This window comes from Poromitra crassiceps (assembly GCF_964638095.1).
Source record: "Poromitra crassiceps genome assembly, chromosome: 5".
NCBI lineage: Eukaryota > Metazoa > Chordata > Actinopteri > Beryciformes > Melamphaidae > Poromitra > Poromitra crassiceps.
The window spans coordinates 57,095,791-57,115,790 of NC_139642.1; the positions used below are offsets into that span (position 1 = coordinate 57,095,791).

At 46.6% G+C, this 20,000-nt stretch overlaps 1 protein-coding gene across 3 annotated transcripts in view; it reads right to left on the reverse strand.

Moving 5' to 3' along the window:
- Positions 1-20,000, reverse strand: part of bcas3 (BCAS3 microtubule associated cell migration factor) — a 472,230-nt gene that overhangs the window by 18,528 nt on the left and 433,702 nt on the right. For 2 of the 3 annotated variants that reach the window (XM_083637179.1, XM_083637178.1), the window contains one exon: positions 18,384-18,560. The exons of the other annotated variant lie outside the window; for it this stretch is intronic. In XM_083637179.1, coding sequence (XP_083493305.1) covers positions 18,384-18,560 — 177 coding nt within the window. The remainder of the gene's footprint in view (positions 1-18,383; positions 18,561-20,000) is intronic. 3 annotated transcript variants of the gene reach the window in all.

Below are 20,000 nucleotides of genomic sequence, written 5' to 3' on the forward strand. Positions count from 1 at the left end.
CCCTCAAACGTCTCCATGTAAGTCACTTCAGGACAGCCACAGCACACACAGTCCACCACTCCTCCAATGACTTCTCCTTGTCCTCCACTGGCAGGTCTTTCTCACTGAGCTCAGGTCCAGAGCATCTACCAGACGCATACATGTCGGAGTGTGTGTGTGTGTGTGTGTGTGTGTGTGTGTGAAAGAGAGAGAGAGAGAGAGAGAGAGAGAGAGAGAGAGAGACAGAGGGACACTGGGTCCTGTTGTGAACAGCACAAAAGAAAACATGAAGGCAGCCATCCTATTCTAAGAATGAGACTGTGAGTGAATGAGCAGAATTGGGTTCGGCCACAGCTATGCCATTTTACGTGCGATCGGGCTGAATCTTTCAGGAAGTGTAAAGAGCAGCCCTGTGGGCGATCTAACAGAGCCAGGTTTTTCAATTAGGTAATTATGGGGCCGACTAAATGGGCAAAAATGGCTAATTAGTAAGGGCATGTGTCCTGGTCGCTGCACTAGCGCCTCCTCTGGTTGGTCGGCGCGCCTGTTCGGGGTGGAAGGGAACTGGTGGGAATAGCGTGATCCTCCCACGTGCTACGTCCTGCCGGTGAAGCTCCTCGCTGTGAAAACAAGTGGCTGGAAACTGCGCATGTGTCGGAGGAAGCATGGTGCTAATCTACGGCTCTCCCCAGATCGGCAGAGGGTGGAGCAGCGACCGAGGGAGCAGGGGAAAATTGGCCAAGTACAATTGGGGAGAGGATGGGGGGTTCAGAAAAAAGGCTAATTAGTGGCCAAAATGAGTCAACACATGTTCAGCACCATGGAGAGCTCCATTCGTTAGCTACTGATGGAGCTCACCTGAGTGGACAAGCAGCACACCTGAGCGGAGTTGGAATCAGCCAGGGAAGTGGACTATGAAAACCCTCTGAGGAGAGAGAGGAGAGGCTGCATGCCCACTCTGTGAGTGAGGCCTGACTAAATGGCCAGGGGACGGGTTTGAAGGAAGTGAATCACATGACCTGACACCTGATGAAGGTGTAGGCTGGATAGGCTGGCTACAGTAGGCTCAGGAACACTTGGAGGTAGACCTATGCCAGCGCCATCATCTGTGCTGTAAATTAAATATGAATTGGTTATGATAATTAACGCCGCACTAGACATGATTCATATACACATCCTGTGGTTTTCTCAGTCTAAATCAGAAAGCAGGGTGTTGAACACCCCATCCTGATAGAGACACCACAGACTCACCCTATTCCCCCAAACTAATGCCATGTGTCAGGTGTCAGGTGTCATGCGACACTGGTGGGAAAATGCACGATGTCACGATGTCACATCGTTATTACAGCGTATACAGTAGCTTCTCAAAAAGGTCTGAAGGTCAAGATGCCGACCAAGAAGAGATATGTGGAAGGTGGGCCAACAGAAAGTAACGTTACACCGTCAACACGTACGGTGGCTCGCAAGGGCCAATCCAACAGATTCCCTGGCCTCCAACAAGCGTGGGAAATATCAGGCTGAGCTTCTGCGGTAACTTACGGGTTCACGCGCCCAGCCAAAAATATCGTTGAATGAAGTGCATGCATGGACCCTAAAAGCTATTTGCACTGTGCTGAAAGCAGTTTTGTGGGCCCAGCTACCTTATGAGAATGTATTGACCCTAGTTTCTATATTGCCATTATTTAGCTTGTAAAATGAGTTGTGTTGTCACTGTCAGCTCTTGAAGAAAGTTTAAAACTGTAATTAAAGCCAAATGGATTTAGTTGGTTTGTATATTTTTGGTCAGTAATGCAAGGATTGTATGTGCCGTGTATGTGCGATAGTAACCGCTGGGACAAGCAGAGAAGCACGCGTTTGCAGCAGAGGGTCGCTCAATCTTCCGATGCTATGACGTCTGCATTGCGTGCTACGTGCCAAGCTCTGTGCCGTGCGCACCTGTGCAGACAGCAGTGCCAACAGGGTAGTGCGATGAAGTGAGGGGAGGGGGGCCCCACTGCGATAAACGATGGCATCTTACTATACGCTATTCTGATTTTTATGAAAAAATTTGAAAAAAGAGCGAACTCCCACGCTGAAAGCTGATTGGCTCCCCGTTCCGCACCTTAGCGACAGCAGACGTTCTGCACTGATTGATAGCCCCTCCAAAAACGACCTCCAAGCCTGTAAACACCCCCCCCCCCGTCCCCCAGGCCCCACCCCCTCCAGCGCCCTCCCTGTGTGCTGTTGCTCTTATGATGGGTACACCCCCCCCTCCCTCCCTGTGTGCTGTTGCTCTTATGATGGGTATCAGCGTATTAAAACAAGACTGAACAGCAGAAAGCAGCTAGATAATAGCCTGGCTTTTGTGTGAATGGAGTCGGCGGCCAATCCAAATACAGGCAAGCAGTCTAGTTTCCCTAATAGCCCAATTAATGAGGGTTTTTTACCCAATGATTTACATAAATCACACACGCAAAAACTAAAAGGGCCTATTCATTTTTATATAATAGCAAAATTACACTTTGTGTTTTTTTTCTGCGCAGTTTGTTTGCATGAACTCAGACTGTAAGAGAGCTCAAACAGACACGGGGTTGTTATTATGGCAGGCTGAGTAGCACGGTGTAGTGAGACCAGCAGCACACCAGATTATCCCGTTGGTCAACATAATAGCTGCAACCTGACTATATCTGACGCTATATTGAATTTCTATTTCTATTCATTTTGTAAATGTATTGATCTAGAGATTTTAAGGTCCTTACGCATCGGGAGCGTTTTTTTTTGTGCGATTAATTCGCACGTCAATAATATTTTCCGAACCTATATCAGTCAATGCAACCGTGCATACCAACGGCGAAGTTTCGCTGAGCTTTATTGCCGTGTTTATTTTTTCGAACCACGGTCGATTTTTCAGAAACTCGCTTCCGACGTGTACACATCTGTGGCTGTGATTGACAGGTGGGTCAAAACTCGCAATTTCGTGCCGTATATTCGCATCGCTCTTGATGTGTAAGGACCTTTATGCTACAACATGCTACTTTGCTAGCCCTGGTGGTCCACGGACCCCTCGTTGAAAACCACCATGTTGTATTGTATGTTAAAGTGTAAGCATGGAGCACCAGTGCAAACTATCTATCTATGTTGTCAACACTTAACGGGGCGGTTGACCCAACGGGGCAATCTACCCAAAACTTGGTATATTCGTTCAATGCGAGGAGTGTGATGGGCCAATGGCAGACAGAACACAGCGGAGCACTCAAGTACACAACCCCAGGGCAAGTTAACTCTTCTATTATGTCAGTTTATTCCAATTTACTGCACATCCAAAGTGGACGTTCTCAGGTGGGAAGTGTTGACCTACTTTGATTTGACGCAGCTCAGCAACGACAAGAACATCGGAGGACCAACACTGTGGTTTCTTCACACCTTCACACAGAAGTGAAGGAGGGGGGTTACGACCATTTTATTCTTCCTTTCTTTTTTCCCCCTTTTCTGATATGGAGCCTTGATTTATGATGTAAGATGAAGATGATTTATGATATGTAAGACGAAGATGATTTATGATATGTAAGATGATGCAGCTTATGTTCTAGAAAGCGACACTACCAAGTATGCAAGTTGCTTTGGTTGGCTGGTTACAGCCTCTTAGCAGTGGTCAGTGGCATTAAAACAATAACGCATTATTATTTGATGGCTTATTTTAATATACACATTCATCAAAAGGGAAAAGAACACTTTGCCCAAATGGGAAAATGGCGTGCTATTAGTAAAGTGCACGGCTGTCCAGAATAATATTGATTAGTAAATGGGGTGAGAGAGATAAGCAATGTGGGGCTGCTCTGTCTCCAAGAAAGTTTACAATCAACATGTGAGCATGTGTTCGCAAATATGTATGCACACGCACACACACACACACACACACACGCGCACACACACACACACACGCACGCACACACACACACACACACACACACACACACACACGCACACGAACACACACACACACTTCTGTCAGAGGAAACCCTCAATCTACACCAACAAATTACATCAACAGATATTTCCTATTTGAAAGCTTTCTCTCTCCCTCTCTCACATGCAGTACACAGAGCAGCACATGGTCTCTCACATGCAGTACACAGAGCAGCACATGGCCTCTCTCACATGCAGAGTACACAGAGCAGCACATGGCCTCTCACATGCAGTACACAGAGCAGCACATGGTCTCTCACATGCAGTACACAGAGCAGCACATGGCCTCTCTCACATGCAGAGTACACAGAGCAGCACATGGCCTCTCACATGCAGTACACAGAGCAGCACATGGCCTCTCTCACATGCAGAGTACACAGAGCAGCACATGGCCTCTCTCACATGCAGAGTACACAGAGCAGCACATGGCCTCTCACATGCAGTACACAGAGCCGCACATGGCCTCTCACATGCAGTACACAGAGCAGCACATGGTCTCTCACATGCAGTACACAGAGCAGCACATGGCCCTCTCTCACAGGCAGTACACAGAGCAGCACATGGTCTCTCACATGCAGTACACAGAGCAGCACATGGCCCTCTCTCACATGCAGTACACAGAGCAACACATGGCCTCTCACATGCAGTACACAGAGCAGCACATGGCCCTCTCTCACATGCAGTACACAGAGCAACACATGGCCTCTCACATGCAGTACACAGAGCAGCACATGGCCCTCTCTCACATGCAGTACACAGAGCAGCACATGGTCTCTCACATGCAGTACACAGAGCAGCACATGGCCCTCTCTCACATGCAGTACACAGAGCAACACATGGCCTCTCTCACATGCAGTACACAGAGCAGCACATGGCCTCTCACATGCAGTACACAGAGCAGCACATGGCCTCTCTCACATGCAGAGTACACAGAGCAGCACATGGCCTCTCACATGCAGTACACAGAGCAGCACATGGTCTCTCACATGCAGTACACAGAGCAGCACATGGCCCTCTCTCACAGGCAGTACACAGAGCAGCACATGGTCTCTCACATGCAGTACACAGAGCAGCACATGGCCTCTCACATGCAGTACACAGAGCAGCACATGGCCTCTCACATGCAGTACACAGAGCAGCACATGGTCTCTCACATGCAGTACACAGAGCAGCACATGGCCTCTCTCACATGCAGAGTACACAGAGCAGCACATGGCCTCTCACATGCAGTACACAGAGCAGCACATGGCCTCTCTCACATGCAGAGTACACAGAGCAGCACATGGCCTCTCACATGCAGAGTACACAGAGCAGCACATGGTCTCTCACATGCAGTACACAGAGCAGCACATGGCCTCTCTCACATGCAGAGTACACAGAGCAGCACATGGCCTCTCACATGCAGTACACAGAGCAGCACATGGTCTCTCACATGCAGTACACAGAGCAGCACATGGCCCTCTCTCACAGGCAGTACACAGAGCAGCACATGGTCTCTCACATGCAGTACACAGAGCAGCACATGGCCCTCTCTCACATGCAGTACACAGAGCAACACATGGCCTCTCACATGCAGTACACAGAGCAGCACATGGCCCTCTCTCACATGCAGTACACAGAGCAACACATGGCCTCTCACATGCAGTACACAGAGCAGCACATGGCCCTCTCTCACATGCAGTACACAGAGCAGCACATGGTCTCTCACATGCAGTACACAGAGCAGCACATGGCCCTCTCTCACATGCAGTACACAGAGCAACACATGGCCTCTCTCACATGCAGTACACAGAGCAGCACATGGCCTCTCACATGCAGTACACAGAGCAGCACATGGCCTCTCTCACATGCAGAGTACACAGAGCAGCACATGGCCTCTCACATGCAGTACACAGAGCAGCACATGGTCTCTCACATGCAGTACACAGAGCAGCACATGGCCCTCTCTCACAGGCAGTACACAGAGCAGCACATGGTCTCTCACATGCAGTACACAGAGCAGCACATGGCCCTCTCTCACATGCAGTACACAGAGCAACACATGGCCTCTCACATGCAGTACACAGAGCAGCACATGGCCCTCTCTCACATGCAGTACACAGAGCAACACATGGCCTCTCACATGCAGTACACAGAGCAGCACATGGCCCTCTCTCACATGCAGTACACAGAGCAGCACATGGTCTCTCACATGCAGTACACAGAGCAGCACATGGCCCTCTCTCACATGCAGTACACAGAGCAACACATGGCCTCTCTCACATGCAGTACACAGAGCAGCACATGGCCTCTCACATGCAGTACACAGAGCAGCACATGGCCTCTCACATGCAGTACACAGAGCAGCACATGGTCTCTCACATGCAGTACACAGAGCAGCACATGGTCTCTCACATGCAGTACACAGAGCAGCACATGGTCTCTCACATGCAGTACACAGAGCAACACATGGCTCTCTCACATGCAGTACACAGAGCAGCACATGGTCTCTCACATGCAGTACACAGAGCAGCACATGGTCTCTCACATGCAGTACACAGAGCAACACATGGCCTCTCACATGCAGTACACAGAGCAACACATGGCCTCTCACATGCAGTACACAGAGCAGCACATGGTCTCTCACATGCAGTACACAGAGCAGCACATGGTCTCTCACATGCAGTACACAGAGCAGCACATGGTCTCTCACATGCAGTACACAGAGCAGCACATGGTCTCTCACATGCAGTACACAGAGCAGCACATGGCCTCTCACATGCAGTACACAGAGCAGCACATGGTCTCTCACATGCAGTACACAGAGCAGCACATGGCCTCTCACATGCAGTACACAGAGCAGCACATGGTCTCTCACATGCAGTACACAGAGCAGCACATGGCCTCTCACATGCAGTACACAGAGCAGCACATGGCCTCTCTCACATGCAGTACACAGAGCAGCACATGGTCTCTCACATGCAGTACACAGAGCAGCACATGGCCTCTCTCACATGCAGTACACAGAGCAGCACATGGCCGTATAGAGAGGTCATGTTTACTATGGGGTGATAACATCACATGTATGGTGGAAGCCTCCCAAAGCCTACATACAGCCTGTCACAGCCTCCCAAAGCCTACATACAGTCTGTCACAGCCTCCCAAAGCCTACATACAGCCTGTCACAGCCTCCCAAAGCCTACATACAGCCTGTCACAGCCTCCCAAAGCCTACATACAGCCTGTCACAGCCTCCCAAAGCCTACATACAGCCTGTCACAGCCTCCCAAAGCCTACATACAGTCTGTCACAGCCTCCCAAAGCCTACATACAGTCTGTCACAGCCTCCCAAAGCCTACATACAGTCTGTCACAGCCTCCCAAAGCCTACATACAGCCTGTCACAGCCTCCCAAAGCCTACATACAGCCTGTCACAGCCTCCCAAAGCCTACATACAGCCTGTCACAGCCTCCCAAAGCCTACATACAGCCTGTCACAGCCTCCCAAAGCCTACATACAGCCTGTCACAGCCTCCCAAAGCCTACATACAGTCTGTCACAGCCTCCCAAAGCCTACATACAGCCTGTCACAGCCTCCCAAAGCCTACATACAGTCTGTCACAGCCTCCCAAAGCCTACATACAGTCTGTCACAGCCTCCCAAAGCCTACATACAGTCTGTCACAGCCTCCCAAAGCCTACATACAGTCTGTCACAGCCTCCCAAAGCCTACATACAGCCTGTCACAGCCTCCCAAAGCCTACATACAGCCTGTCACAGCCTCCCAAAGCCTACATACAGCCTGTCACAGCCTCCCAAAGCCTACATACAGTCTGTCACAGCCTCCCAAAGCCTACATACAGTCTGTCACAGCCTCCCAAAGCCTACATACAGCCTGTCACAGCCTCCCAAAGCCTACATACAGCCTGTCACAGCCTCCCAAAGCCTACATACAGCCTGTCACAGCCAGCCAGAAGCCTACATACAGCCTGTCACAGCCAGCCAGAAACCTACATACAGCCTGTCACAGCCTCCCAAAGCCTACATACAGCCTGTCAGAGCCAGCCAGAAACCTACAGTGTGGGGTTCAAGAGCAGATGACCAGCAATGAAGTCAATCAGAGGAATGCATTGCCTTCTACTTCATAAATAATCACATTATAATGTAAGTACTGGTGCACACAGACACACACACACACCTACGTACATATGAGTGTACATATAAACACACATAACATATAAACAAGCACACTCATCCACATTAGATATGCATGAAAATGGCATATGGTATATATTAGGGCTGTTGAAATGAATTTTGATATTCGAATATTATTCGAATTTAATAATTATGAACGAAATTCGATTATTATTATTTTTTTTAACGATTATTTTTTATTTATTTTTTAGAACACTAGAACAGTGACAAGTTCTGACAACATACTTGAAGAAAAGAGTGTTAACTGAAGTTGACTGTTGAAGCTGCTATACTGATGTAAACCTACCTGTAGCTCTTAAAATGTATGTTCATTCATTGTTAACTGAAGTTGACTGTTGAAGCTGCTATACTGAATGTAAACCTGTAGCTCTTAAGTGCAATACGTGACTGATTTTTTTTTGTTCATGGCTCATTGTTGTTTTGGCAAAGTTTACTTATTTGTTTATTGATAAGGAGCTCAAACAAAGGCTGTGTCTTTTTTTATTATCAATTATTTTATTTTAGCATTTCAGACAGCACCAATACATCACTGATGAATATTAACTAAGCTCTGGTTATCTGACCTATTTTCTAATGCAATGCATGTATGTACATTGTACAAGGAACATGTTTTCTTAAATAAACATCATTGCTGGACTATTTGTGATAAGCCTAATATTATTTTGAATATTCATCCACCATTCACTTTTCCATCTACATTTGGTAAAATGCTTAGAAAAAGTTTTACTTGGTCAAACCCAAAGATTCAGTTATATTTAGAATCAGAACATAACATAAGAGAAGACAACAATTCACTCAGACCAAATTTTTTATTTTTATTTTTTTAATTCAATTAAAAATTAATTAAAATATTCGAATATAATTCGAATATTAAAATGTATAAAGCACTGAAATTCGAATTTGATTATAGAGGGAGATTGACAGCCCTACCATACACTTACACTTTTTTGAAAATGCACACACACACACACACACACACACACACGCGGACATAAGGTGGACCTAAATATTAGTGTTGATTCAGGCATTGAGCGTTGGGCTGCAGAGTGCTGCACAGCTGCTTCACACAGCTCTATTATTATTATTATTATTATTATTATTGTTATTATTGCTATTATTATTATCATCATCATCATCATCATCATCATCATCATCATTAGCAAGTTTGTCTGAGCTGCACTCCAGCAAACAGAGCTGGATGGGAGCCAGAGGGCGTGGGTGGTCCGGTACCCAATCAATCACCTCAACTTACTAAACCCAACACTCGCAGTACTCAAGTAGCTTTGTCTGCTTTCACAATAAGAGTTCAGATGCGGATTGTGTGGGCAGTGGGTAGTGTATTTCAAAGATAATGTCAAGAAAGTGTCCTGAAACTGAAACGTAAGGTTTAGTTTCGTCAATCGACTACATCTCTGCTGTCGCACATTATACGTCACACCATCAACAACATGGACTGGCGGGAGAGACGTCACTTATGCGACTGGTCGTCTTTTTGATTTATAACTTATAGTGCCAGAGTTTTACCACAAACTGCGACTTTCTTGACTTGCAGAGTTATCGTTTACATTGACAAACATGATATGTGTACTCCCGTGGCACAATTCAAACGGGATCAAAACAAGTAAGGCATCGCTTCGTTCACCACCATTCGTACAGAGAGAAAGGCAGGAAGTGATGTTCACTTTGGCTCTCTATAGGGGAGAAAACAGGAGAAACATATAAAAAAAAGAGTTCTAATGCGACATAGATGCTCCAAGTGCCGTTGTGCCTCCTCTGAGCCGAGCCAGGTGGTGTTAAGGAGTGGTCCACTAGCCATATGGCTTCAATGGAATTTATGTTGGGCAGGCACCAATAAGCCAAATCCAGTTAGCAGCATTATATCATTGGGGCCAAATCTAATTTCAGCCCCAGTGTGTTTTAGTCGTCAGTGACTCTCTCTCTCTCTCTCTCTCCTCTTCGTCTGTTTTCGCTCTCTGTCCATCCATCTCTCTGTGTGAGTGACTCTCTCTCTCTCTCTCTCTCTCTCTGTCCATCCATCTCTCTGTGTGAGTGACTCTCTCTCTCTCTCTCTCTCTCTCTCTCTCTCTCTCTGTCCATCCATCTCTCTGTGTGAGTGACTCTCTCTCTCTCTCTCTCTCTCTCTGTCCATCCATCTCTCTGTGTGAGTGACTCTCTCTCTCTCTCTCTCTCTCTCTCTCTGTCCATCCATCTCTCTGTGTGAGTGACTCTCTCTCTCTCTCTCTCTCTCTCTCTCTCTCTCTGTCCATCCATCTCTCTGTGTGAGTGACTCTCTCTCTCTCTCTCTCTCTCTCTGTCCATCCATCTCTCTGTGTGAGTGACTCTCTCTCTCTCTCTCTCTCTGTCCATCCATCTCTCTGTGTGAGTGACTCTCTCTCTCTCTCTCTCTCTCCCTCTCTCTCTCTCTCTCTGTCCATCCATCTCTCTGTGTGAGTGACTCTCTCTCTCTCTCTCTCTCTCTCTCTCTCTCCCTCTCTCTCTCTCTCTCTGTCCATCCATCTCTCTGTGTGAGTGACTCTCTCTCTCTCTCTCTCTCTCTCTCTCCATCCATCTCTCTGTGTGAGTGTCACCTGCTGCTGGCGACGCCGCGTCTCGCCCTGAGCGTGAGAGAGAGGCCATCACCCTGACTGACTGGACCCTTTGTCTGCCCTGTGAATCTGCAAGTGTGTGTGTGTGTGTGTGTGTGTGTGTGTGTGTGTGTGTGTGTGATGTGTGTGCGCGCGCGCGTGTGTGTGTGTGTGTGCATGTGTCTGTGTTGAAGGAGAATGCCAGAAACGGTGATTTGTTACATCAGCCAGCATTCCAGCTCTGAGAGTGTGTGTGTGTGTGCACGCGTGCGTGTGTCCTCTGAGTGTATGTGTGTGTGTGTGTGTGTGTGTCCTCTGAGTGTGTGTTGAAACACAGAGAAAAAAATGTGTCTCTCTCACTGGATTTCCATCCAGTTTTTCTTTTTTTGCACATTTATAATGTATCGACTTTGAAAAGCTAAATTGGAAAATGCGATCAAATGTATCTATATAATAGAATATCAACGAGTAGATTTGAAATGTGTATGAAATGTGATGGACATTATTACTCGTGGCCAATAATAATCAGTTTGATTAATGATGAATCTCGCACGCTATGCACGCTCGATTTCTAGGGTGGAGACTCTGGAGGGCTGATGATGTCACGATGTCACAATGTCTATGACATCACTAGTGGGTAGGACATCATCAGTCAGGCCTGATGTCACTTTCGTGACAGAAAACGTGACGCAAATCGTGACCTCGCCGCCAGGCACCATTGGCAGACAAAGTTGATTTCCCTTTAAAAAGCAAAAGAAACTTGCTCAGTGGCCTCATACATTGACCGGTTTGAAATGTCAATATCGAATCGATATCCATTTGAAGGAACTGATATCGATTCATAAATCCCAATATGGATCTTTAATATAAGTAATTAATTAAAGTATGAATTCCCGTGGATGCTTGTAAGTCTCGCGTAGTTTGGTTCTGATCACAACGAGATCTCGTAATCATCTGTAAAACATTAATATGTTTAATAACGCACCAGGTTAAGAGGATTCCTTGTACAATTTGCAACGTTAGTTCTTTGAGAATCTCTTTCATATATCCAATTGAAAAATGGCTATTGTAACTGAAATATCGGAATCGTATGGAATCGGGAAATCAGTGGCGATTTCCAGCCCTATAAAGGAAATGATAAAATTCCACTGTGTAAAGTCTCTTTCACTTGGATGCAGCTGATGGAAACACACCAAATGCTCCTTTTCCCCCCCGACATTTCAAAAGTTGAGTTGCGTGGAAAGGGCATGACAGAGACAAATAGAGGGGGATGTGTGTGTACGGCAGCAGCATATGAGGTGAGAGAGTTGGCCTTTGTGTGTGTGTGTGTGTGTGTGTGTGTGTGTGTGTGTGTGTGTGTGTGTGTGTAATCAGGTTCACGTCTATGTTAACAGCTCTCACTGTATGTGTAAGAACTGGGGCCACAGCTCCCAGCAAATGGATCCACTGAGCAAGATACCATCTGCCTCTGCCCATCTATGTCTCACGACAAGACACACACACACACAACACACACACACACACACACACACACACACACACACACACAGAGCCTTTTAACACGCCGTGTACCGTCTAATTTGCAACGGAAACGCTTTAAGTGCATGTATTAACACGGAAATCCCAACAACTGTTGATAATTAATTGAATGCCACAAAGTTATGCAAAAATGCATTCTTTCATCACTTCGGTCTGGAAGAAAAACTCCAATGTGTCCAAACACCAATCAAAACAACACATCAGTCTTAACCCGAAACCGAAACTGTTCCTTCCCTTCTGCTATTCTTCTGTCCCTTCTTGAAGCTTCTCTCTCACTGCGGTTGTTCAGTTTCTCGCTTCCTTCCTCTGTCCATCTCCTGTTTCACTTTGCTTCTAAACACAAACCTCTGTCCATCTCCTGTTTCACTTTGCTTCTAAACACAAACCCAGTGGGATTCACATTTTCTGAGCTGGAGTAAAAAATAAATAAATAAAAGGATACAATACAATATTCAATATATCAATATTTATTTATTTGCCATGTCAACAAGTGGATTGGGATTTGTCTTAGTGAGCTCACATACAAAGACAAGCACATGAAGTCATGCATTCACACACAATACAAAACAACAATGGAAAGAGCATGATTTGACAATACTGCATATTCTTAATACTTTACTGCAACGCTGTAAACGCCACAAACACAATGCAAAACAGAGGGTTTAAAGTTTCAATTTTTTTTTGTAATTCCTGGGTAAAGAATTAATCAAATTAAACAAAAATGAATGAATGGTTTTCCCGCAACACTGTGTCCTTAGTGCGTTAATGGTAAGACCAGGCTCTTTATTTTAGACCCAACAATTGAAACAATTCTTACATGCAGCGGCTATTTTACTGCACAGGTCATGTGGCAGTTGCAAATATCTCCAAACAAGAGGGTGTATTTAGTGATGGGGGCAAGGAAAAGCCCCTTTAATGGGGGAGAAACCTTGAACAGACCTGGCTCTTGGTGGGTACTCATCTGCCTTGAGCGCAGCTCAGCGGTCCAGGACTAAGTTTACATGACAGCTATTAGATTTTCTGTCTATGCTACCAGGACAACTGATACTGCTGGCGTGTGACACCCTGCTCAGCAGTTCAGGACTAGGTTTACACAACAACTATTAGATTTGCTGTCTATGCTACCAGAACGAATGATACTGCTGGCTTGTAACAGCCCGCTCAGCAGTTCAGGACTAAGTTTACAGAACAACTATTAGAATTTATGCTACCAGTATGACTGATACCAGTCACTGCTTGCTTGTAACAGCATGCTCAACAGTTCTGGACTAACTTTACACAACAACTATTCGATTTTCTAAGGGGCTGGTTTCCATCAGAGACCTGTATCTTCTGAAGGGGGACATTTTAGTTGCCCCAAACACATCTTTACAGATACATAGACATTATGTTTGATCCAAGATTCATGACTTTGAAGTTCTCCCAGATGAACATGCCTTTTTTGATGTTTTGTTAAGCCCTCCTCACGCCAACCATCTTATTTCTATGTTTGTGTGTCTGTTTGACGGCTGCATCTGGGCCCCCACTGGGAGGATTAGAGAGGCATGGCAGGAGGAACTTGGTGTTGATCTATCTGAAATTATATGGGACAGGAGTCTGTCTATGGTCCAACTCTGCTCAATTAATAGCAGACACCAGCTGATCCAATTTAAAGTCGCTCACCGTCTTCATTAATCCAAGCATAAGTTGCACAAGTTTGATCCTTCTGTCTCACCACTACGTGATAGGTGTCGGGTGTCAGAGGGCACACTGTCCCATGCTTTTTGGCTTTGCCCTTCACTGCCCAGATTCTGGGCCAAAAATCCTGGCGTGTTCCGCCTCCAAATCGAGTGGGATTCAGCGTGTTGTGGCGCTCCCCTCGGGAAGAGCCTGCTGACGCAAGGTTAGTGGCTGAGTGGAGCTCAGCGAGCCGCAGGCAGCCAGCTGCCTTCGTGTTGCCAAGCGGAGAGTGCAGCCCGTCGGCCTGGAATCTCCGAGGTGCGACCCCTGACAACCAAGCTCTCGGAGGCGCGCGCCATTATCGATATAAATGTAAATAATATTCCTGGAATGCTCGTTTTAATGAGGCAGTTACATTTCTTTGCATTCTTAGACATTACCGTTTTTGTTTTTTTGTTCATGTTTCATACAATTGGCCAAGGTAGTAGTTAGTTTATGGGATAGGAATTCTGCCAGATGACAGGCACTAGGCGCCATTTTCTCTTTATTTTGGAAGAGAAAATTACCCTGAAATGAAGATTTGATTGAGTGCGTTTACATGCACACCAATAAACTGTTTATTAGCGGATTTCTGAGTTACCTGATTATTCAAATGGTCATGTAAACAGCATAAACCGATTATCTTTATCCGTTTATGGCCATTATCGGGTTATGAATAAACCGATAAACACACCTAGGTTTCTGGGCAATAATCGGTTTTCTCTCTGCATGTATCCAGCATAACCGGGTTTCTTTCGGGTTTATATATCTGCGCATGTACGACTTGCAGGAGAGAGGCACTGAGGGAGAGACGCGCTGCACTCACTGGCCCCTCGGCTCTCCTCCCGGTTCTCTCACCGGCATGCCCGGTCTCTCTCCCGGCCACAGCGCACCACAGCCGGCTTGGCGAGATGACGGTGAGCACGGAGCCCCTGGCTGAGCGGAGCGGGGAGCTCTGCTCTCTCTTCCCGCACAGAGCCGGTGTCCCTGTAACGGCACCGCTGCTGCACTGCACTATGTTGAAATGTGGGTATTCTACAGGAGGGGACGAATATTTGTCTCGGATTGCAAATAGAATGACGTAGCCTACAGACAACAGAGTCGTTCAAAACACAACACACACATAACGTTAAAATCCGTGACAAATTCTGTCCGTTTTCTGACAGGTAGGCTACAGTATTTCAATTCAACACACGTTGTGGGTCATTAAGATTTGACGTGCTTAAGTCACCTCACCTGCCTGCCTCTGTGCTGTGTGCTCGGTAAAGTTGGAAATATTATTGTGGCGGAATGAGGCGCACACCGAGGCAGATCCTTGGCTTATCAAACTCTTTATTTAGCGAACGGACAGACACACATGAAGGCAGGCACGCCAACACCTCGCTAGCTTCTCTTAGCCTAGCTCTCCCCAGCACGTCTGCTCTCTTCCAGCTTCACACAGCTCTCCCGACCATTCCCACTTCCTCCCCTAGTCTCCACCCACTGGCCCTATGCTCCCTTCACTTGCCACTCCAAAACCCCAAACCCCACATGCACAGAACAACATAACAGACAGATACAGTTAGACATACACCCTACTTAGCTATCCCATACTACTCCACCTTTCCCCACGCTACATTATTGACAGATGCACTTCCAAAGCGACGCCTATTCCAATTTTAGTAAAGTAGACGAGATACACAACCTAATTTTCACCTAAACCATCCTCTGCGCTGGACAAATAAATTAGGAAAATGTGATTTTGCATTTTGCAGCTATATTCTGTTGTTTTATTCCGGAATTAATGGTGCCTTTCTGGAGAGAAATCCGACTAATTGACTGAATCATGTAAACCCGGGTTTCTCCTATTGTCGGATTATTAAAGTGCATGTAAACGCAGAAATCAGATTATTGCCATAAACTGATTACTCACAGTTATCAGTTTATTGGTGTGCATGTAAACGCACTCATTGACAGCTGCCATGATGTCGTGATATGATTGGTTGAAATGGGGTAGAAATTTGATAGTACTAGGTGACGTCAGCAAACTGTACATTACTGTTATCAATGAAATCTTGAAAAATGAACTTTTGATGTGAAAAAGTGTGAAAAACTAAAGAAATTAGATTTTTGTGATTTCTTTTGCATACATTATTAAATAGGAATACCCAGGTATTTGAACTAAAAGAAAATAAAAGTCATTTTTGGGTTCAGCTCGACTTTAACGTTGGGAAGGCGGCAAGGTATTCTAATTAAACCAGCGTATTGTTTCAAATTGACATTGCTATTGTACATTATCCTGTTTTTCAGACATGTAGAACGCCGACATTTTATCCTGGCGATTGGGTCGATCAAACTGCAGATTTTTTGAACAAAGGCCTCGTCCACAGAAAGAACACACATAGGAACATGTCCTGTGTTCCACTGTACGAGTGCTGTGCTATTAGATTAGCCTACAGAGACTGCAGCCTGTCACTCTATATGGACGGATGGAGGAACCGCAGCACATTCCCTGCGGACCATGTCTTCAGCAGAGCCCGAGGCTCGGGGAGACGTGTACGCTGGGGCGATTTCTATGTCATGTGATCGCTAATGAATTTTGTGTTGCATTAAAGGGGGTGAGGGGGGTGAGGGGGGGTTTGGGGGGTCGAGTTGCAACGCAGAAAGATGTGGTGGTGGGGCGGGGTGGGGTGGGGGAGGGGAGGGGAGGGGGGTAACAACTAGAGGCGACCGACTACTAGTGTCCGGGAGTCTCCCACAACTAATCTAATATAGAGGAGAGAGAGAGAGAGAGAGAGAGAGAGAGGGTGTGTAACTGTGGGGGGTGGGCAGTGAAAAAGAGAAGGATGAGCAGAGAGAGAGAGGGAGAGAGACCTTAGTCGTTGTATATGAACGGCTACAAATGAGGTTAAGTCCTAACAGACAGAGAGAGAGAGGAAGAGAGAGAGAGAGAGAGAGGACTGGAGATGGCTTGGGACGGATGGGGAGGGGGGGGGGGTGCAATAGTCGATGCTAAATCCATTAGGGCCTTGTGACCCCCCCAGTACCCCCTACCCCCCCACCCCCCACCCCTGTGGCTGGCTCTGGACCTCTCTATACAACTATAACCCCATTTAAATCAAAGGAACTCTTGTTCACTTAAGGAGGGGGAAGAGACAGCGCGCGAGAGAGAGAGAGAGAGAGAGAGAGAGAGAGCACTGCCGCTTCCTAAACGAGTTAACCATTTGGACTGTCAGGGCCAACGGCATGTCTGCTACACACACACACACACACACACACACACACACACACACACACACACACACACACACAAACTCAGACACACACACAGATGCAGGCAGACACTCAAAGTCAGGCTAGGCACACACAAATATGCCGAAAGCCAAGTACACACACACACACACACACACACACACACACACACACGCAGAGCATGTCCTATCGGTGGTGGGCTAATCCATCATTGGCTCCTGGACAGACAGCAGTACATGCTGGCGTGAGGAAGCCAGGCTAGAGAACGACAGTAGCCTCTGAGCTGCTGTGAGAGCGCAGACCTCTGCCAACGCCTGTAGTCCAGCCTGCTATGATGTACCAAAAACTTTACGCCAAATTTGAAGCTATGTTATGAACCACTCCTCAGCGAGCTAGCATAACATGGCTGGTACCTACATATTCATCTGGATGTCTAGTTTCTGCTAATAATAATAATAATAATAATAATAACAGTAATAAATGGAACTTGTATAGCACTTTTCAAGTACTCAAAGACGCTTATTACTAGAAGCTCCGTGTAGCTTAAAAACTGAGCTCGTCAAACATGGACTGTGCCATGCCATAGGAAACTAGAAGTGCACAGACCTTTTAGTCGAGTCTGATATGCAAATGGTGTGTGGAAACTACTTTCAAAAAGCAGTTAACTCATTCTAAACTACATGATGAGAAATAATCACAATCTGAGTCTGCGATCTCATATTGTTACACTGAGGTGCTGAACGCACCCTGAGTAAAGTGTAGGTGTGTTTGATTTAGGGACTAGGGCACGCCAATCCTCCTAGTGCAGGAGGTGTTTTAAGGAGAGGATAGTGAACCACAGGTGATTTTAATGGATTAGCAGGTGATTGTCATTAAATGACAACTGTGGCCATTGAACTGTGCCATATTGTATGTATGGGGGAAAAAGGACCATCATGAGAATACGATGAATATGTAGTATGGAATTAACTAAAAAGTAGTTCCAAAAGTAGTTCACTACTGAAAAAGCTACTGAGATTTGAAGTTAAACTACCACCCAACTACTGCAAATTGCAGTTAAACTAGTAATTGAACTACTGTACATGTCGTTAACTACTCCCCACCGCCGTGTGTGTGTATCCTATACAGTATGTGCAATATATGCGATTATGTACCTGAGCATGTGTGTGCGTGTGTGTGTGTGTGTGTGTGTGTGTGTGTGTGCAGTCCACCCACCTGTAGCAGAGCCCACGATGTCCCTGGAGGGCGACTCTGACATGGCGTCGGCCAGTCTCTCCCTGAGGCCTTCGTCTCCGGCGTCCACTGAGCCCATGTTGTGCCGCGGCACGCCAAAGCTCTCCGGCCAGCTGCCACACACCTCCAGCAACGTCACGCCCCGCCCCTCAAACGGCCCTGCGCACACACACACACACACACACACACACACACACACACACACACACACACACACACACACACACACACACACACACACACAGGGTTAGAGCAGGGAATCCCAACCTTTTTTGGCTTGTGACCCCACTTTAATGTGGAGGGACGCAAAACAAAAAATCTAGCGAACAGGTGAGCTGAGTTACTGAGTTGAGTCAGCACACAGGTGAGCTGAGTTGTAATCAGCCACTGACGGATATTCCACTAGTAAGATATGAGAATATGATACAGCCTGTCGGATTTTCACTACGTCCTCATTCTCACTCTCAATTTGATATTGAGGATGGAACGTTAGCATAGCAGGCCTATGTTAGCAGCAACGCTAGCTGCTATATTACTGGCATGTCTGCAGGTTTACAATAACATTACTCTTTAAAATGCACATCCTTTTTTCTCTGCGTTAAATAAGTCAGCCAAACAGTCCTACCGCACCATACATTTTTACTAAGTTTAACTACATTTTTAATTTAACTAAATAACTAAGACGATCATCTGCTTTAGAGCAACAAAATTGACCACACAAACAACTTGTCCTCGCAGTGCACTCCTCATGTCTGTCTGTCACACACCAAGTCCACACAGCCTCTAACGCTACACCATAATCTGTTCTCAGTGCTATCTGTCCAAGCTCATTTCTGCAATCACACACATCTCACGCTGTGGAGCCAGATAGTCTGCAACCTGTTTCTGTGTGTGTGTGTGTGTGTGTGTGTGTGTGTGTGTGTGTGTGTGTGTGCGTGTGTCTGTGCGTGTGTGTGTGTGTGTGTGTGTGTGTGCGTGTGTGTGTGTGTGTGTGTGTGTGTGTGTGTGTGTGTGTGTGTGTGTGTGTGTGTGTGTGTGTGTGCGTGTGTTCAGCCAGTCAGTCAGACAGACAGACAGACACTGAAACAACTGGTTTATTCTATTAGAGTGTTGTTGGTCTGGTCAGTGCAGGCTGGCTGCACTAAGAGGTGATAAAATGAGCTGATTTAGCACTACTGCTGCTGCAGTGTCTCGGTGACTCAGCGGGCTAAAAAACAACACGCGACGTCACCGCTTCCATCCCAGCTCGTTACCTCGGTCCCACGTCATCACCTTTCCCCCTAGAAACACCCAGCACGTTACCTTGGTCCCACGTCATCACCTTTCCCCTAGAAACACCCAGCACGTTACCTTGGTCCCACGTCATCACCTTTCCCCTAGAAACACCCAGCATGTTACCTTGGTCCCACGTCATCTCCTTTCCCCCTAGAAACACCCAGCTCGTTACCTCGGTCCCACGTCATCACCTTTCCCCTAGAAACACCCAGCTCGTTACCTTGGTCCCACGTCATCACCTTTCTCCCTAGAAACACCCAGCTCGTTACCTTGGTCCCACGTCATCACCTTTCCCCTAGAAACACCCAGCTCGTTACCTTGGTC